Source organism: Erinaceus europaeus, chromosome 23, assembly GCF_950295315.1.
Source record: "Erinaceus europaeus chromosome 23, mEriEur2.1, whole genome shotgun sequence".
Taxonomy (NCBI): domain Eukaryota; kingdom Metazoa; phylum Chordata; class Mammalia; order Eulipotyphla; family Erinaceidae; genus Erinaceus; species Erinaceus europaeus.
The window spans coordinates 1,519,734-1,539,520 of record NC_080184.1 but is presented as its reverse complement, the minus strand read 5'-3'; the positions used below and the strand labels follow the sequence as shown (position 1 = coordinate 1,539,520).

Sequence of the window (19,787 nt, the reverse complement as noted above, 5' to 3'; positions counted from 1 at the left end):
GCTGGTGTATGTGTGGGGAGAGGGGAGGGAATTTCCACTCAGGTCATGCCCCCCCCACTTTCCCCACCCTAGCCCCTCCCCCCAAAAAAAAGCCCATTTCCAGTAGTAGTACTCCCAATATCACTCTCTGCCCCCCCCAAACCAGCAGCAGACCCCAGCCAGTGTTCGACATTTATTACGAGGTGAAGGGAAGGGGAGCTCCCCCCTTCTCCACCAGGCATTAAGGCTCCAAGCAGCAACGAGAGAAGAGGGTGTCCCCGAATTAGCCTGGCATGTGGAGGGCCTAGGTGAGGCTGGCGTTGGAGCTGCTGGTGGCGCTGCCTCGTTTCTGTAGGCAACGCACAGAGCTGGGTACCTGCAGGCCCGTGGTCACCTGGAAGCTGCCACACCAGACCTGGGGGCCAGAGAGGGGGTGAAGGGCTCAGCGGGGGTGGGCACGCCAGATTCCAGCCCCTGCTCCCCGCGGGCTGTGGCCCTGCTCACCGTGAAGGCAGGTAGCACGGGCTGCGTGAACTTGGTCTTAAAGGTGTGTAGCAGCTGCTTGGTGCGAGCGTTGTAGAAAGACAGGAGGCCTGTGGCAGGACAGGGCGGTCAGGGGGCGCAGGGTGGGCACCGCAGGGGCAGGCGGGGTGGCCGGTGGGGCTCTCTCTCACCCTGCGGGAAGTCGCAGTGCACGCCCAGACAGTCGGGCACCGGGGTGTCCAGGGCCTTGGCCTTGTTGTTGTGCTTGGCCGTGAAGCTGACCTGCAGCCAGTGGTTGACGTGCAGGCACCAGGATGCCGCCGTCTTGCCCAGCTGCTCGAAGCGACCCAGGCTGCGGTAAGCCACGCCCACGCCGAACGCCTTGCTGTCCGGCTCAAAGCGCACCTCCCAGTACTGCTCCCCGCTGTCGATCAGCGTGTCGCCTGCGGGGTGGGGGACGGGCCGATGGGGAGGACTGGGTCCCAGGGAGGTCCCCCAGAGGGGGCAGGCCATCCCAGGACTCCCTGCATCAGAGCTAGTTCCCCCTAGTTACTCCCCAGACAGGGGCTAGTCCCCAGCTACTCTCTAGACCAGAGCTAGTCCCCCAGCTACTCCCTAGACCAGAGCTAGTCCCCCAACTGCTCCCCAGACAAGAGCTAGTTCCCCAGCTACTCCCTAGACCACAGGTAGTCCCTCAGCTAGTCCCCAGACCACTAGTCCCTGCCAGCTACTCCCCTGACCACAGCTAGTCAACCTAGCTAGTTCCCAGACCAGAGATAGTCCTTTCCAACTACTCCTCCAGCCCACCTACTCCCTAGACCACAGCTAGTCCCCCTCAACTACTCCCCAGACCATACCTAGTCTCCCAGATACTCCCAGGCCAGAGCTAATCCCCAAACCACAGCTAGTTGCCTCCAGCAACTCCTTAAGTCCAGCTACACTCCAGACTAACAGCTAGTCCCCTGAAAAAATAACTACCCCTCAGATCTAGCTACTTCCTAGGAAACCATTCTCCACATGTACTCACCAGACCCAAGACCCCTCAAGTCTCAGCTTCCCATCAAGTCCCAGTCACACCCCAAGTCCCACCTCCCTCTTCCTTACCCAGTACCGTGTAGGACTCTGCTGTGAAGCGATCCCGCCCGCCGCGTCCGGAGGGCGTCCTCTTGGGTGATGGAGTGCCCCTGTGAGCAGCGGGGGGTGGGGGAGAAGACAGTTGAACCCTTACCTCCTCCACAGGAAGGCTTCCCTGATCCACCCTTCTCAGAACATGCCCGAGCACCCCTGCATCTGGAAAACTCCTATTCAACCATCAAAAGCCCAGTTCAAAAACCTTCTTTCCTCTCACTGACCTACTGGGCCCTCCAAGTCCTATCTCCCACTGTGGAGTGTAGCCCCCCAAGTTTCTGGGTGGGTAGGGGTCAGGCTACCTGGCCGGGGAGTTGACAGGCGAGGCCGTCCGCCCCTTGCCATCCTTCTCACGAGCCTTGATGTCCTGCACCTTCCCGCCCATGGCGTCCCACTCCACCGAGAGCTCCTCCACACGCAGGTTCTGGTGGGATGTGGACGCATCCAGGCGGAACATGAACGCTGGGGCCAGGCAGATGCGGGAGTCACAGAGATGGGGGCCCGGAGAGACACAGAGAGAGAGAGAAAGGGCGAGACAGAGAGAGGCAAGACAGTGACCAAGACAGACCCGAGCAGGGGCAGGGGAAGCCAGGGGCAGGCACACATCCAGACAGAGGGGAGGGGAGAGGTCAGCAGGCAGAGAGACAGAGACGCCAGGCAGAGAGAGAGACAGGAGTGGAGGGGGCGGGACACAGAGCCAGGGCTGTGATGGCTGAAGCTTGGAGCCCTCCTCAAGTCCTCTCCAAACACCACCCCTGCTTGTTACCGGTTCGGGTTTTTTTTTTTTTGGACCAGAGATTGGGAGTTTGTGTGAGTGAGTGAGTGAGTATAAACACCATCCAGCTTTTCCTGGGATCAAGTTAAAAAAGAGACACTCGAGTGAAGGATGAGAGGGAGCTTCCTGGCAACCAGGGCAAAAAGGACCCTGACCAGGGAATTCTCCCATCCACGCTGGTCCCCCAGGGTCCCAGAAGTCACGGTCAGGGTGGGATCAGTCACCTGGTGTCTCCAGGGTCACGGGCTCCGAGAACTCGCCTGCGACAGCTTTATTACACGCCTTCACGCGGAAATTCATGAATTTCATGTCAAACTTGAGACCTGGGGGTTAAGAGGGCCAACAGGGGGACCTTGATATTGTGCGAACGCGGAGCAGCCCCACTGTCCCTTGCGCTAAGGAGTGTCAATTTTATTTTATTTTATTTTGGATAGATATTGGGTTGTTGAAAAATGTCATGGTGTATCTTACAGTTTTTCTTTGAAATTTTTACTTATTTATTATTGGAGAGAGACAGAGAGAAACTGAGAGGGAAGGGGAAGACAGGGAGACAGACACCTGTATCACTGCTTCGCCGTTTGTGAAGCTCCCTTGGGGGCCTGGGTCCTTGAACCTGGGTCCTTGTGCTTTGTAACACACTCTCCCCCTTTCCCTGACCCCAGTGGGGCTACGTGTTAGGTTGTGGCTCCGCTCCCAATTCAGCCCAGCCAATGAAGTTATGCAGTGAGCCAGCCACTTCACCTGGCACAAGGACCCAGGTTCAAGCCCCCAGCCCCCATACAGAAGCAGCCTCACCAGTAGTGGGACAGTGCTGTGATCTCTCCTTTATCCCCACTCTATCTCCCTCTCTCTGTGTGCCTCTCTAAAAAACAAAGAAGCGGAATCATGCAGGCCTAGGGCCACAGCGGCAACCTTAGTGCCGAAACAAGAATAACAACAGTAATAATAATAAAACTTGGGCAGAGGAATAGTTCAGTTATAAAACTTGGTAGGAATTTCCTTCTTAACAGCAAAGGGCTGGGGGAAGTGGGGTGTGTTTATTTTGATCCCCACAGCACTAGGGAACCCCTTTCCAGACTGCTGGCTTTTCTTTCTGCAATTAGCAAGTTCATTAGTCAAGCATGGTAATTGAAGATAAGGAGCCTGTTAATTACAGCCCAGCACCCAGGGTGCCACTTAGCCTGTCAGCCAGGCCTCCCCACCAGCAAAGGCGCTCCCCCTGGTTCCGGGGTGGCCTTGAAAACACGAGGGACCCCAGATCTGAGCTTCTCCCCTACAGACCTGCCCCCATGGCCCCCACTCCCTTTGTTCACTGTGTTCTGGTTTTGGTTTTAAATCATTTTTTTCACTCTATTTTATTTATTTACTCACTTTTGCCCCCAGAGTCTTATGTCCGTGTGAGTCAACACACTCAGGAACCTCTCTCTCATTCTCTTCCTTTTTCAATTTTTCCAAAACGATGGTAAGAGACAGAGAGAAGAGAGACACCACAGCACTGTTCCTGCCCTTCGTGAAGCTTCCCCTGTGTGGGTGCCCACCCATGAGGTAGATGGGGACCCCAAGCCAGGTCCTTGCACAGAGGAAAGTGTGTACTTAGCTAACTCCTGGGCCCAGGTTTTTAAAAAGATTTCTTTATACTTGTACGAGAGAGAGAGAACAGGACGGCACAGCGTGACATGAATCAGTGCTGGGAATTGAACCTGGGGCCTCTGAGGCCTCAGGCAAGAGTCCTGTGTTCTAACAAGCTGAGTTAGCTCCCTGCTCCTCTTTCTCTTTCTCTCTCTCTCTCCTCCTTCAGATCTGGGACCTCACACTTGGTGTAATTCTGTCACTGCCAGGGTGTTTTTTTCCTGCAGATCAGAAGGGAAAGATATCATAGCACCAGAGCTTCCCACAGTGCTGGGGGACTAGCATGTAGTGCCAGGGCTCAAAGCAGGTCCACACACAGGGCAAGGCCGAGTGTCCTAGGGAACGAGTCCTCCAGCCCTGCCCTCTCTCGCGGCCGCCCTCACCCCTGAGCGTGTACTCTGTCTGCCGGATGCCCTCCACCACCATCCAGGGCTGCTCCTCCTTGAGACGGGGCGGGCCCTCGAAGTTGGTCCGCCGGTGCTCCAGCACGAAGTGGTCGATCTTGCTGTCTTCCTCAGGCATGCGCCACACCAGGGTCACGCAGTTGTCAGCCACCAGGGACTCGGCCATGTCGATTACGGGGGCGCTGGGCACTGCCAGGGCGGTAGGTGCTGTCAGGCCCCCCCCCCATCTGCAGGCCCGGAAGCCCCGCCCACTACGGCATAGGGCGGGGCCTCCACTGGAACCTATCCTTAGGGGCGGGGCCAGGACCTGGGGGTGGAGCTTCCTCTGAGTTCTACCTTGGCTACAGAATGACTTTCTTTCCAAAAAAAAGTTTTCAACTTCTGCTTGACAGTGGGATCATCCCATATCCATCCTTCTGTTTCTGACTTATTTCATTTAACAGGATTTCTTCAAGCTCCATCCAAGATGGGCTGAAAACGGTGAAACCATCCTTTTTAATAGCTGAGTAGTATTCCATTGTGTGTGTGTGTGTGTATATATATATATATATATATATATATATATATCATAACTTGCTGAGCCACTCTTCTGTTGTTGGACACCTGCATTGCTTCCAGGTTTGGGCCATTACAAACTATATATATATATATATATATATATATATATATATATAGCAGGACCAGGTGGTTAAGAGGACGTCTTATCCTACACAAAGATTCGGCTTTGAGCCCCCCTGCCCCCCACACACAGGGGGCAAGCTTCAACAGGGGTGGAGTAGGACACCAAGTTTCTCTTTCTTTTTCTCTATCTTCCCTTCTCAATTTCTCTCTAGCTAATAAATGTTTAAAAAGTTGTCTCTGATTCTTTGGAACTTTCTACCTAAGTTTAGCCATATTTACTTTAAAAAAATCTCGGGGCCAGATGGTGGCGCACCTGGTTGAGCGCACATATTACAATGCTCAAGGACCAGGGTTCGAGCCCCCGGTCCCCACCTGCAGCAGGAAAGCTCTTCAAGTGGTGAAGCCAGGGCTGCAGGTGTCTCTCTGTCTCTCTCCCTCTTGATCTCCCCCTTCCCTCTTGATTTCTGCCTGTCTCTATCAAATAAATAAAGGTTAAAAAAAAAACTTAATATCTTGTGAGTCAGCATTTACTCACAAAAGTGACACTGGAGGTGAGGGGAGATTTTTTTTTTTTTTTTTGCATGAATGAGAGGCAGTAAGAGAGAGAGTCTCCCTCAGGCACCTGCAATGCCAGGGCTCAAACTCAAGGTCTCAGACTGGAAGCTTTACCCGCTAGGTACTGGGGACCCTCACTCAGGGCAGGGCTCCACCCCCAGGGGGTGGAACATTCCTGGCTCCACCCCAGGGGCGGGGTATCCACAGAGCTCCATCCCCAAAGACTGGGCCTTTTTGTTGTCATTGCAACAAAAGTTTCTGGGCCTTCCTGCTGGCCCTGCCTCAGGGTTCCCCGGGCACCCAGGCCTTTCCCCCAAAGACCTGGCCGCAGGGGGGAGGGGGGGGCTCCCTCCTCACCGGGCAGGAACTTGAGTGCCTGCAGCATCCGCCGCTCCTGTGCGAAGTCCACCATGAGATGACTCATGTTGTCACTGACCTTGGCCTTCAGTGACAGCCGGAAGGCAGGCGCCATTGTCACACTGCAGGAAGGAGGCAGGGGCAGCTGTGGACAGGCGGAGGTTGGGTGGGGGGCCCAGGCTTCTGCTCAAAGGAGTATGTCGGGGGAGCACCCCTCATTCTGGACGGAGGGCCCCTCACCTGGGCGTCCCCACCTTCACACCAGGGCGGGGGCCAGACCCCAGCATCTTACCCATCTTTGATCTGCTTGGCGGCCTGCAGAGAAGGACAGTATGACATCCAAGAAGCTGCCTCCACGCACTCAGACAGAAACAAGAACAAGTACCAACAGGACAGGGCCTGAACCCCTCAAGTTTCCCACCTCCTGTGGTGCCCCCCAAAGGACAGGAGGGCAAAGACAGGCCCCATCCCACTCCCGCCTCCTGATCAGAGTACACAAAGGCAGGATGGCCTGTTAAGTTTCTATTTCTAATCCACAACCAATGACATTTTTAGTGTAAGTATATCCCCATGAAGCTTTGGCATAGTTGCATAATAAGCAGTTGCACAGCTGGGGAGATAGCACAGTGGTTCTGCAAAGGACTGTCCCGCCTGAGTCTCTGAGGTCCTGGACTCAGTGCCCAGCACCACCACCAGCCAGAGCTGAGCGGGGCTCTGGTCTCTGTCTCTGTGTCTCATTAAAAGAAAGTAAAAAAGAATAATTGCAGGGGCTGGTCAGTGGCACACCTGATTAAGCATACACACTACAGTGCGCAAGGATCCAGGTTCAAGCCCCCGGTCTCCACTTGCAGAGGGAAAGCTTCTCAAGGGGTGAAGCAGGGCTGCAGGTGTCTCTCTGTCTCTCTCCCTCTCTATCACTCTCTTCCCTCTCAATTTTTGGCTGTCTCTATCCAATAAATGAAGATTTAAAAAAATAGCAGCATAGGGCATATTTATACTTAAAAGTCTTCACGTCAGCTCAGCAAAATATGATGGGGGTGGGGTTAAAGTCTGATTCCATCCAAGATCTGGAACACACTTGTGTTACGTATTTCTGTGGGATCTAGTGACACACAAAGTCCTCTGCTGTTCGTGTGGATTTCTGGTCAACCACCAATGATGATTCCTAGTAAGACTAGCTCCCTCGAGATTCAGGACATGTTTATGACGGGGATAGACGTTTGCCTGAAGAACACTCAAACTAGTAATCCCTCCTTTGTGGCTGAACTTGAATTCCAGGTCACCAGGGAACGCTGTCAGGAGTAGAAGTCTTTACCTGGCCAGTTTCCTGGCCTATCCTGACGCTCAGCATTGGAAAATATGGGGCCTGCTCACACTAAAGCCAGTCACTGTCACAGGTGAAGTTCAAACCAAGTGCAAGTCACTCTTTTAACTGTTTCTTTTTTAAAAATTATTTTTTATTATCTTTATTTATTTATTGGATAGAAGCAGCCAGAAATCAAGAGGAACAGGGAGATAGAGAGGGAGAGAGACAGAGAGACACTTGCAGCCCTGCTTCACCACTTACAAAGCTTTCCCCTTGCAGGTGGGGACTGGGGGCTTGAACCCGGGTCCTTACGCACTGTAACATAGGCACTCAACCAAGTGTGCCACCACCTGGCCCCATTACTTTTTTTTTTTAAGTGAAGGCATGTCAGCTCCAAGATTAGGACATACTTATGCTACACATTTTCCCCAGGATATACTTATCCTCACCCGCAACGCGGGATAAACTAAGAGTCCTTCGTTGTTAGGTTTTAGCTTGAGACCACTCCTACAAAAGCATTTGCTGTTAAGGTGGAATCTCTAGTTAACAGCAAACGATATTAGTGACAATCTATCTCCTCTAAGCTTTGGGCTAGACTCATGCAAAGCACTCTGGGGGGGAGCTCCTTCCTACCCAAAACCCTTTGTTCCTCCATTTGAATGCTAAGCCAGGCACACAAACTTTTCTGTTCTCAAGTCAAAGTTTTCCCCATGCAACATCTGGGGTTGACTTATCCTCGGCAGTTGCATGGAAATACTCATCCCAGGATATGGCTGCCCCCCCCCCCAGCTCCCCAGATGCCCACCTGTGCAAAGTCCTCGCTGTCCGTGGTCTGCAGGGTCTGGTTGGCTGTTTCTAGAAGCTCCTCCGAGCTCTCGAGGGCCCGCGTGCAGGCAGCCAGCTGGTTCTGCGGGTGACAACGCATAGCAAGAGGGGACCCAACACCGACGTACCCACTGCGGCCTTGACTTTCTCCAGTGGGGGAAAGTGTATCAGAATCAGATTGTGTGTGTGTGTGTGTGGGGGGGGGGTTTCTCAAAGACTCAAATGCCGTCGGGGGCCCGGCGATAGTGCACCGGGTTGAGCGCACATGGTATGAAGTGCAAGGACCTGCACAAGGATCCCAGTTGGAGCCCCTGGCTCTCCACCTGCGGGGGTGCAGGGGGTGGTCACTTCACACGTGCTGAGGCGAGTCTACAGGTGTCTCTGTCTCTCTCCCTCTCCCTCTCCCTCGCCCCTCTCGACTGCTCTCTGTCCTATCCAATAACAATGAAAAATGGCCAGAGGAGCAGTGGATTTGTAGTGCGGCACCAAGCCCCAGCGATAACCCTTGGAGGCAAGTAAATAAATAAATAAGGAACTCAAATGCCTGAGCTCCCAGGGACAGACCTGGGGGTGTCTAGAAGTTGCCAGAGAGGTGGGAGCCATGGGGGGGTGTTAGAGCAGGTGTGGAACCAGATAGAGGGCAACACTGGGGAAGGCTGAGAGGTTAGAGGGAGTAGGGAAGGAGGAAGAGGCCCAGAGTCAGTGGGTGGCATCTGTGTGGGGTCCAGGAGCACCCCGCCCCCAGCACCTGCAGCTCGTAGGTGCGGCTGGCACGGTCCTGCTTGATCTTCATGAGCATGCCTTCCTTCAGCTCCTCCAAGACAGACAGGAGGGACTGGAACTCTGCCTCCAGGTCCTCCTGCACCTTAGTGGAGTTGGCCTTGGGGACAGTGTGTGTGTAGGGGGGGTCAAGCCAGGTCAAGCCAAGGCGTCCCCTCTCCCTCCCTTCCCCCTTCCAGGGCAGGGGCCAGGGCTGGGACATCCTCACCTCCACATTCAACAGCATCTGTTTGAGTGAGTAGATGAAGCTCTGAATCTCTTCGTTTTTCACAGCCAGCGTGGTGATAATTTTCTTCAGGGCCTCCTGGATCCCGGCCGCATCAGGGAGAACTGAGCCCCTCTGCCACCCCGGGATCCCCATCCTGCCCCCCCCCCCCCGGGATGACATGACACACCATGTGCAAAGCCCCTTTCACAGAGGGGGACACTGAGGCTCAGAGGGTGCTTCTCGGGGAGTAGGGGTGGGCGAGTGGGGAGGGGGTGACAGAACTTTCCACCAGCCTGGCACCTTGAATTCAGGGTGCGGGGAAGGAGAACCCCAGTAGCAGAGGCTGCTGCAGGAAATCCGATCGGGCAGAGTTGGGGCGGCTCCCCCGCCCCCCAGGAAAGGGCTAGCAGGGGGGGAGGGGGCTGGGGAAGGGGGTGGTGGGAGGGGGAGGAAGGAGCGCGGGAGAAGGCAGCTGCGGAGAGCCCCCCCGCCCCAGCACCGAGCTCTGGAGAAGCCCCGTTTCTGGGGCTGCAGGGTCGCTGGGGGTCCCCTAGGGCGAGCCTGCGGGCATCGGGCACACCTGCTCTGTCCTCAGCCTGGCAGGTGTGGATGCGGGGTCAGGGAGACGGGGTGCGGTGGGGCAGCGGGGGTCTGGACGGAGGGATGCAGCAGGACTGGGGTCAAGGTGATGCGGGAAGCCCGGGGCAGCGTGGGGGCTCCACGCGGGAGGGGTGGGGCCTCGCCTGCAGAGCAGCTGGGGGGCGCTGCGGCATCACCTGGGCCCCTTCCCACCGGCCCCCGGCCCCGCTCTTACCCGCTGATCCTCCATGGCTGCAGCCCAGTCGCCCCCGGCTCGACCCGCGGGCCCCGCAGCCTCCTCGGGACGCCGAGCTACCACCGCCGCCGCCGGGAGTGAATGGCCCGCCGAGCCCTCGCCGCCGCCGCCGCCGCCGCCGGTCAGCGCTCCATCACCGGCCGTACTGCGCAGGCGCGCGTCGCCCGAGGATCTCTGGGAAATGTAGTCCTGCCCCGGAGTCTCCCACACTCTGACCCCACCTAGCCACTCCGGTTTCTTCTTCTAGCGTTTGCCCTTCTTCCATAGCCAGTCAACAGCGTCAGGTTGAGCCTGATGTCAAGTTTCGAGACCTCCTTTGAATCTGGAGAGGTGGCAGTCGTTGACTGTGTGGGTCATAGTCTGTCTGGAGCCGCAGGGGCAGTTCGGGTCGTCTCTGGCTCCCCAGCGATGGAACATAGCGGCGCACCGGCCATGGCCTGTTCGATTGCGACTGAGGAGGGCCCCATCATAACGTGCTAGGTCAAAGCCGGGTTGACGCTTGCAGGGGTCTGTGATGAGGTGTTTGTTCTTGACCTCAGCTGACTGCCAACTCTGTTTCCAAGAGTCTGGAACAGAGAAGTGCAGTGCAGGCGTAGGGGACCAGATTGGGTGATGAGACGACAAGCATTGGACAGGGTGGGCGAAGATCTCCGCGTATATTGGCAGGTCCGGTCGAGCGTAGACGCGGGAAATGAACTTAGATGATGCCGCATCCCGACGAATATCTGGCGGGGCGATGTGGCTAAGAACTGGCAGCCATGGAACCGGGGTGGAACGGATGGTTCCAGAAATGATCCTCATGGAGGAATATAATTTGGAATCCACCAAGTGGACATGGGGGCTACGGAACCATCCTGGGGCACAGTATTCTGCAGTGGAATAGCATAATGCCAGAGATGATGATCGTAGTGTGGAAGCGCTCGCGCCCCATGAGGAGCTGGCCAGTCTTGCAATGATGTTATTCTTGTGCCCACCTTTGCTGCAGTTTTTATGAGATGTTCGTGAAATGACAGTGCGATCGAGAGTAACGCCAAGATAGACTGGCTGGGCTTCATGCCGGATTCTCGTATCGCCAAGCTACACATTAAGCTCACGCGAGGCCGAGGCATGGTGTAGATGGAAAACAGATGATACCGTTTTTGCAGTGCTAGGGATTAGTCGCCATTTTTTACAGTCATCAGATATCAGAGACATGTCTTTCGTGAGTGTTTCCTCGAGGATGTCGAACTTGGATGCCTGAGTTGCACAGCAGATGTCATCGGCATAGATGAACTTCCTTGAAGAAGTTTCTGGGAGGTCATTGATGTAAATATTAAATAGTGTAGGAGCCAGAACAGAGCCCTGGGGGAGGCCACTTGAGACAAGTCTCCATCTACTAGACTTGTCTCCCAGATGCACCCGGAATCTTCTGTTTTGGAGAAGAAACGATATAGTGTTGGCCACCCATGGAGGCAGGCATCTTGAGATCTTGACCAGGAGACCACGGTGCCAGACCGTGAGATCAACAAAGACAGCACCCGTCTTTAAATTCTTCTGGAATCCATTTTCAATGTAAGTTGAGAGGGCCAGGGCTTGTTCGCAGGTAGATCTTCCTGGACGGAAACCAGCCTGGGCGGGTGATAGGAATTTCTCTGTAAGATGAGAAATACGTGACAGAAGCAGCCTCTCAAGGAGTTTGTAACACACGGAGAGGAGAGAAATTGGTCTATAGCTGGCGGCCAGTGTTGGGTCTTTCTTTGGTTTCAAAACCGCTATAATCTTCTCACGACGCCAAACTTTGGGCATAGACTCAGATTCCAAGATGTGGGACAGGAATGAAGCGAGCCACTTCTTTGCCGCGGGACCCAGGTTAAGAATGAGTTCTGGGGTGATGTTATCATAGCCAGCAGCTGTTCCTGGTTTAACCCTCTTCAAAGCGTCTTCCAGTTCAGACAGTGTAAAGGGAGAGATTTTTGGAGATGGACAAGATAACCGGAAGTGGGATGCATTGGATCGACCTTCCCGTGGTGCATCCCCTGAGTACCCATTCATTGGGGAAACTGACGATCCTTCCTAGCCGACTGAATCCACATGGATCCCAGTCACTTTCAAAGCCAGCAACAAGCAGCTCCTGCCAGCTTTCAAGCTGTTGGTCCTGCTCTTCGAGTCCTCCAACTTAATGTTGAGGGGCTGTCCTTTGCCAAACGCGTTCTTATTGGTCAATTGGCGATTCAGCATCAGGCAGATGTTATCTGCCTACAAGAAACACATATAGCAGTCGATGAAGCTGCTCGATTCGCCACTCCGGTAATGACTCCCCATAGAAACAAAGCGGCGGGGGTGGGGGGGGGAGGCTAGGCGGTAGCGCAGCGGCTTAAGCACACATGGTGCAAAGCACAAGCGCAAGCGCAAGGACCAGCATAAAGCTACCGGTTCGAGGCCTCGCTCCCCACCTGCAGAGTGAAGCAGGTCTGCAGATGTCTTTCTCTCCCCCTGTCTTCCCCTTCTCGCTTTCTCTCTGTCCTAGAATAACAACAATAAACGGGCAACAAAAAGGGAGCAGTATTAATAATAAGAGCAGTATTGATAACAATAATAATAACAATAAACAAGGGCAACAAAAGGAAAAACAACAAAATAAAGAAGCTTCCAGGAGCAGTGGATTCTTAGTGCAGGAAACAAGCCCCAGTGATAACCTTGGAGACAACAGAGAAAAAGGACCTGTCAACAAATGTACTATAATATAAACCATTAATTCCTCAATAAAATGATTTTTTTTTTCAGGAGTTCGGTGGTAGTGCAGCGGGTTAAGCGCACGTGGCACCTCCAAGTCTGGCTTTTCCTTACTGAGTGGCTTCGATGTCCCCATGTTTGGGGGCCAGGGATTTGGAACTTCAGAAAGTCTGAAGGGGGCTAAGGGCCAGGCAGGCAGAGGCTGGAGTTGTGTGTCGCCGCAGGGACTGCCCCTGTGGTTGAGCCAGACCAATAGAAGGCCTTCTTCTCCTTGTCTCAGAGTGAGAAACCAGGTCACACTGTGGTCTGGGGGGCGGGGGAGGCACCAGAGGGCTTAAGATCTGTCCCTTCTGGGTGTGGGGGTGTAAGTCCAAAGTGGAGTTCTGCTATTCAAGGTCTTGGTGTCTGTTACTCACCCCCCACCCCCCAGCCCAGGTTGAGGAAGAAACTTCCAGAAAGACTCCCAGTTCTCTGAATGGGACCCATTTTCCCCACCCACAAAACCACTTTGGGGAAACTGAGGCAGCTGGAAGTCCAGTCTGGAGCAGCACTGGCTTGTGTGGAGGGCGGCCACCAGTTTCACCTCTGAGCCTGCGGTGGGGGACTGGGGGGGCGGGGCGGAGATTGTGGCAGGAAGTCTGTCAAGTGTGTGTGGGGAGGGGGGTGACTCAGGCACCAGCAGGGAGGGGGGGGCCTGGTGGGCTAGGGATGGGGTGCATGGGCATAGCAGCGCTGCTCCTTCTTGGAGAGTTCTGGGGTGAGTACCTGGATCTGTTCCCTGTGCCCCCCTGCTGATAGACATCACTCAGCTTCCTGCGCCCTCCACCCCTGCTTGACCCCTTTAAAAGGGAGGCTCCTTGCTTTGCCAAATGTGACCAGCATCTCTCTGACACACACTCCAGGGGGCTGGGGGTGTGGGGATTGGGGGGGGGGTGTCATCTAAAACTCAGTTCCAAGCATGACCTACATTCTTGTCTCCTGTGATCAGTCTCTCTCTTTCTCTCCACCCCCCATTCCCTCTCTCCCCCGCCTGGTGGGCCTGTCAGCCTCTCTCCTTTTCTTGTTCTCTGCTACAGCTCAGATGGATCCCACCCCTGCCTCGGGGACTCAGCCTCTGCTGTTCCCTCTGCTAAAAGAACACTTGTCCTGGAAGCCCCTGGCCCAGCTCAAATGCTCTGGGTCAGGCCTCTTTTTGTTGCCCTTGTTTTTTTTTTTTGTGTGTGTGTGTTTTTTATTGTTGTAGTTATTATTGTTGTTATTGATGTCATCGTTGTTGGATAGAACAGAGAGAAATGGAGAGAGGAGGGGAAGACAGAGAGGGGGAGAGAAAGATAGACACCTGCAGACCTGCTTCACCGCTTGTGAAGTGACTCCCCTGCAGGTGGGGAGCCGGGGGCTCGAACCGGGGTCCTTATGCCAGTCCTTGTGTTTTGCACCATGTACGCTTAACCCACTGTGCTACCGCCCGACCCCCCTTGACCCAGATTTGTATTTATTTTTCCCCAGAGCCCTGCTCAGCTCTGCTTGAGAGTGGTGTTGGGGATGGAACCTGGGACCTTGGAGCCTCAGGCAGGAGAGTCTCTTTGCTTAACCATTATATTATCTAGCCCCCCCTTCTCTCCCTCCCTCCCCCTCCTCTCTTTCTCTCTCATATTAACAGGAGAAAGATACTCAGCAAGGAAGATTGGAATTAAACAGGTGCAGAAAGTTCCAGCAATGAGAAGAGAGAGAAAAAAGTATGAAAAGAAGGAATGAATGAAGGAAGGGAGGGAGGAAGGAGAAAGAAAGGGAGACTAGAAGCTAGCTCAGGTACCAGCGGTGCACTTGGGTGCGTGAGGCCCTGGGTTGAAGCCTCTGCACCACATTGGAGCACCAGGGACCAACTGGGGGAAGTCAGCAGATGGTAGAGCAGGGCTGCAGAGTCTCTCCTCTCTGTGTCTGCTTCTCTCTCTCAGAGGTAAACAGAAAAGCAGCTCCCTCCCAGGCAGCTGTGGAATCAGGCAGTCGGTGAGACAGACAGAACTCCGAGTGACTTGAGCCATCTCAGGCCCAGAAGACACCCTGTCCCTTCCACCCTCCTGCCCCTGGGGCCTGGGTTTGGGGAGCCACACACACCCCTCCTCCTCCCCCCCAGCTCTGCAGGGAGCCCCAGGCCTGAGTGTGCAGCAGCTGGAGCCCCACCAGAAGGTGGTCCAGGGCAGCTCTATACAGCTGACCTGCAGGGTGACCCTGCCTGAGGTGGCCGAGAAGCTGCGGCTTGAGTGGCTCAAGGATGGGCAGATGCTGTGCCAGGCGCTCCTCAGTGGCCGCCATCTGAGCCCCGGGCCCTGTGGGCACCGCGGCCACCACGTCTCCTGGCAGCCCCCTGAGACCTTCTTCCTGCACCTGGACCACGTCACCCTCAATGACAGCGGGGACTATGTGTGTGGGGCCACCCTGGAGATACCACTGCTGGAGGAGGCCAAGGGCAACGGGTCCACACTGGAGGTGCTGGCAGGTAGGGGGGCCGGGGGCAGCACGGAGGGCCAGAACGTTCTAGAATCTCCTCTCTCTGTACCCTCCAGCTCTTCCCAGACTATAGCAGCCCCTAACTCCAGGCAACAACAATGCCACTTTCTCCTTATTTTCTATATTTGGAGAAGATTTAAGGGGGTATTTAAGGGGGTTGGTTGGGCTGTGGTACACCGGCTGAGTTCACCTGCTAGCAGGCACAAGGACCCGGGTTCAAGCCCCCAGTCCCCACCTGCGGGGGGGGAAGCTTCACCAGTGGTGGAGCAAGGCTGCAAGTGTATGTGTGTGTCTCCTCCCCCTTCTCTCTCTCTCTCTGTTTTTTAGAATTTATTTATTTATTCATGAGAAAGATAGGAGGATAGGAGGAGAGAAAGAATCAGACATCACTTTGGTACATGTGCTACCGGGGATCAAACTCAGGGCCTCATGGTTGAGAATCCAGTGCTTTATCCACTGTGCCACCTCCTGGACCACTCTCTCTCCCCTTTTTAAAAAAATATTTTATTTATTTTTAGTGAAAGAGGGATACAGAGAAAGATACACAGAGAGCTACCAGAGCACTGCTCAGCTCTGGCTTATGGTGGTGCTGGGGAACTGAACCTGGGACTTTGGAGCCTCAGGCTTGAAAGTCTTTTGCATAACCATTATGCTATCTTCCCAGCCCCTCTCTCCCCCTTCTATCTCATCTTCTCTCTGTCTAATAAATACATAAATAAAATGTGAAATATATACATATACATACTTAATATTTTTATTTAGGGTGGGAGAGATAGCAAGATGGTTCTGCAAAGAGACTTTCATGCCTGAAGCATCAAAGCTCCCAGGTTCAATCACCATCAGTGAGATCTGAGTAGGGCACTGGTTAAAAAAGAAAGAAAGGAGGGTCGAGCGGTGGCGCAGTGGGTTAAGCGCATGTGGCACAAAGTGCAGGGACCGGTGTAAGGATCCCGGTTCGAGCCCCCGGCTCCCCACCTGCAGGGGAGTCGCTTCACAGGTGGTGAAGCAGGTCTGCAGGTGTCTGTCTTTCTCTCCCCCCTCTGTCTTCCCCTCCTCTCTCCATTTCTCTCTGTCCTATCCAACAACATCAATAACAATAACAATAATAACTACAATAATAAAACAACAAGAGCAACAAAAGGGAATAAATAAATAAAATATTTTTTTAAAAATGGCCTCCAGGAGCGGTGGATTCATGGTGCAGGCACCGAGCCCAGCAATAACCCTAGAGGGAAAAAAAAAAAGAAAGAAAGAAGATAAACAAGTGTTTAATTTTTTTATTCTAATAAGACAGACATACAGAGAGTGAGAGATACAGGCTTTGGTTTAAAAAAAAAAAAAGGAAAACAAAAACAACTGTCTCTGTCTAATGAGAGAGAGAGAGGCACCAGAGTCCTGCTCAGCTCTGGCCGGTGGTGGTGCTGGGGATTGAACCTGGGTCCTCAGAGCCTCAAGCAGGTGAGTCTTTTGCAGAACCCCTGTGTTGTCTCCTCAGCCCAAGAAATCTTTCTCGAAACTGCTGTGGGGACCGGGTGTTGGTGCACCTGGTTGAGCACACACTTTACAGTGCGAAAATGCCTGGGTTCGAGGCCTGGCCCCACCTGCTAGGGGAAAACTTTGCAAGTGGTGATGCAGGGCTGCAGGTCTCTCTCTCTCTCTCTCTTTAATATTTATTTATTGGATAGAGACAGAGAGAAATTGAGAAAGGATGGGGAAGTAGAGAGGGAGAGACAGAGACACCCACAACCCTGATTCACCACTTGTAAACGCTTTCACACTGCAGGTGGGGACCAGGGACTTGAACCTGGATTCTTGGACACTGTAATGTGTGAATGTTTGTACTTAACTAGCTGTGCCACCGCCTGGCCCTGTCTCTCCCTCTCTATCACCCCCTTCCCTCTTGATTTCTGGCTGTCTCTGTCCAATAAATAAATAAATAAATAAATATGGGGGCCCGGCAGTGGTGCACTTGGTTAAACGCACACACTATGGTGAGTAAGGACCCGGGTTCAAGGCCCTGGTTCCCACCTGCAGGGAGAAAGCTTCATGAGTGGTGAAGCGGGGCTGCAGGGGTCTCTCTGTGTCTCTCCATCTCTACCTCCCCTTCCTCTCAATTTCTCTCTGTCTCTATCTAATAAAAATAAATAAACTTTAAATAAATAAATTAAATTAAAAAAATAGAAACAGAAGTTGTGGATTCTCAGAGCCAGAAGGAGCTTTCATCTTGCAAACAAGCCCAGTGAAAGCAGACATTGGTGTTCTCCGAAGCCTTGGCTCACATCCCCCCACTCCCCAATAATGCAGGGACCCCCCTCAAGGGCTGCTCCCCGGTAGGGAGGGCCCCGAGACCCAAGCAGATGGGTCCTTGGTGATGCCCCCTGTTGGGCACATGGGCCACTGCCCATCTCTCCAGCTGGTGCTGCCCTCCTGCTGGAGGTGTGTTAAGGCTGCTCCTGCCAGCCCCCCACCCCACCCCGGGCCCCTCCAGAGATGAGGGGGACAGTCACCAATAAGCAGAGGCAGGGGAGCCTGGCCCCAGGCTGAGGGCAGCTGACAGCTGTAGGGAGCCAGTGGGCAATGTTCCAGATCCCACAGCTGGTCCCCCCCCACCCCACCAGTGGCTCCCAGCTTCTGATTCTGCAAGATGAAAAGAAATGGGTGTCAGCTCCTCTTGATTAATAGGGCTGGGGAGACAGTGCTATGGTTATGCAAACAGACTGTCCTGCCTGAGGTTCTGAGGTCTGGGTTCAAGCCCCAGCACCACCATCAATCAGAGCTGATCAGGGCTCTGGGGAAAAATAAAAGAACAAATTAATTAATTAATTAATTAATATGCACAAAGATCCAGGTTCTAGTCTCCCCACCTGCCGAAGGAATGCTTCACGAGTGGTGGAGCAGGGCTGCAGATGTCTCTCTGTCTCTCCCTGTCTTCCCTTGCCCTCTCCTTTTTCTCTGTCCTATTAAATACTAATAAACATTTTTTTTAAAAGAAGGAAAAATGGAGGAAGCAGGCCCAGGACAAACCCTGTCGGGCACGGAAGCTCCCCGGGGGATGGAGGTGGGTTGGGTGGCTGTGCCTCTCGGGGTTCAGCAAGGTCCGTACCCCACACCCCAAGGCAGATGTCTTCTCTGCAGGTGAGAACTCAGACTCCAGCCTCCCAGGTGAGTACCACCTCCGGTTCCCCCAGGGCTCCTCCCTGCTCCGCCCAGCCCGCAGACCACCCTTTCCCCTCCGCCCTGCAGGCCCCCACGTGGCCCTGCTGCTGGCGGGGGGCGTGGCCTTGACGGTGACTTTGACCCTGCTGGGCTCCCGGTTCAGGAGCCGCCGCCGCCGCCACCTGGACTCAGGTAGGGCTGCTGGCCTTGCACAGCGCGCCCCCGCGTGGCCACGCGCGGAACTGCAGCGAGCTGAAAGCACCCTTAGAGCATGAGCTTGGGGGTGGGGGGGTTGGCGACAGACAGCCGGCTCTGTCCTCTGTGCTTTCCAGAAGCAAAGACGAAGCCCAGAGGAGCGGAGGACAGCACGAAGCTTTATTAACGGAAACCCCCCCTCTTTTCAGCGCACCCCCTTTACAGTAACGTCCTAAACAGACCCCGCAATAACCCCAAGGAATCCAAGACCAGGCCCATGGAGGAGGCGCAAGACGCTCCCGGAGAGGACCAAGAGTGTCTATGCCGTCCCTGTACCTCGCTGCCCCTGACCCCAGCAGCCACTGAGTCCCAGACACCCCAACTCCGCCGGCAGCATTTTCCCCGCCCCGGGCTTCTCTGAGTGGCCAGGGACAATACGGTTTCCTGAAATGGAGTCTCACTACCCCCCAGAGACCCGTGGGGGCGCCCCACTGCAGTGACCACATGAAGATGTGACATTAAAAAAGCCTGGGGGAAGTCGGGTGGTGGCGCAGCGGGTTAAGCACACGTGGCGCAAAGCGCAAGGACCAGCATAAGGATCCTGGTTCGAGCCCCGGCTCCTCACCTGCAGGGAAGTCGCTTCACAAGCGGTGAAGCAGGTCTGCAGGTGTCTGTCTTTCTCACCCTCAGTCTTCCCCGCCTCTCTCCTTTTCTCTCTGTCCTATACAACAATGACGACAACAACAACAACAATATATATATATTTTAAAGGGCAACAAAAAATAAATAAATAAATAAATAGATGTTAAAAAAAAAAAGCCTGGGGGCTTCATCATGCCACCCCCAGATCCCCATCCTCACTCTGGTCCTTGCACCTCTCTCCCTTGGCCCCCAGGACATGCAATAAAGGCTAATGCATGGTGAATTTGGGGGGTGCCAATAGATTTGAGGGTTCAGAGGTTAGAGAGCATCATCCAAGGACCCCGGAGCTGACGTCAGCATGGGGTCCACAGGGACGTGTCCAATTAGCAGGAAGGGGCCCCCTTTCCTTCACCCCCCCATCTCTTGGAGGGAGGTCCCGGTAACCCTGGGGCCTCCTGACCAGACTGTCACCTTGAAGTGACACCAGCTGGGCCTGGCTTCCCCTCCCCCGCAGCTGCCTCCGCTGTTTCCATAGTTTCCATAGGGACAGCTGTCCCCTGCCTGCTGGTTCTCATCTGTCTCTATCCCATCCTCCCCAGCTGGCCGGCTCAGTTAAGCTCCCTGGGTCATGAACCCCGGCCTGATCTCCCCCCACACCCCCCACCATAAGGAGCCTGGACAATGCCAGT

The 19,787-nt window shown here is 54.4% G+C and overlaps 2 protein-coding genes across 4 annotated transcripts; one reads left to right on the top strand and one right to left on the bottom strand.

Annotated features, from left to right (window-relative positions):
- Positions 1-159: 159 nt before the first annotated feature.
- FSD1 (fibronectin type III and SPRY domain containing 1) lies at positions 160-9,991 on the bottom strand. Of its 3 annotated transcripts, XM_060182013.1 has the most exons (14): positions 9,865-9,953; positions 9,631-9,701; positions 9,051-9,146; positions 8,811-8,942; positions 8,043-8,144; positions 6,224-6,291; positions 5,932-6,053; positions 4,378-4,587; positions 2,590-2,688; positions 1,893-2,052; positions 1,567-1,646; positions 654-905; positions 484-572; positions 160-394 (listed from the first exon to the last, which is right to left on the bottom strand). In XM_060182013.1, the coding sequence occupies exons 3-14, from the start codon at positions 9,066-9,068 to the stop codon at positions 284-286; spliced, it is 1,443 nt and encodes a 480-aa protein (XP_060037996.1). In that variant the 5' UTR covers positions 9,069-9,146; positions 9,631-9,701; positions 9,865-9,953; the 3' UTR covers positions 160-283. The 3 variants fall into 3 exon arrangements, with proteins under 3 accessions (XP_060037996.1, XP_016044495.1, XP_007524884.1); XM_016189009.2 differs by lacking the exon at positions 9,631-9,701 and having other exon boundaries at positions 9,865-9,991; XM_007524822.3 differs by lacking the exon at positions 9,631-9,701 and having other exon boundaries at positions 6,224-6,246; positions 9,865-9,975.
- TMIGD2 (transmembrane and immunoglobulin domain containing 2) lies at positions 9,878-19,742 on the top strand. The gene is made up of 5 exons (XM_060182237.1): positions 9,878-10,040; positions 14,732-15,094; positions 18,241-18,267; positions 18,349-18,453; positions 18,666-19,742. Exons 1-5 carry the CDS (start codon positions 9,878-9,880, stop codon positions 18,875-18,877), a joined length of 870 nt encoding a protein of 289 aa, XP_060038220.1. The 3' UTR covers positions 18,878-19,742.
- Positions 19,743-19,787: the final 45 nt, after the last annotated feature.

Bases quoted from the DNA above. Each gene is read 5' to 3' on its own strand.
- TMIGD2 (XM_060182237.1), top strand. From the start codon at position 9,878: ATGGCTGCAGCCCAGTCGCCCCCGGCTCGACCCGCGGGCCCCGCAGCC. The intron at 15,095-18,240 runs GTAGGGGGGCCG...TCTTCTCTGCAG, and splicing joins CACACTGGAGGTGCTGGCAG to GTGAGAACTCAGACTCCAGC. The intron at 18,454-18,665 runs GTAGGGCTGCTG...CCCTCTTTTCAG, and splicing joins CCGCCGCCACCTGGACTCAG to CGCACCCCCTTTACAGTAAC.
- FSD1 (XM_016189009.2), bottom strand. The intron at 906-1,566 runs GTAAGGAAGAGG...CCCACCCCGCAG, and splicing joins AGAGTCCTACACGGTACTGG to GCGACACGCTGATCGACAGC. The intron at 395-483 runs GTGAGCAGGGCC...TCTGGCCCCCAG, and splicing joins CCGTGCTACCTGCCTTCACG to GTCTGGTGTGGCAGCTTCCA.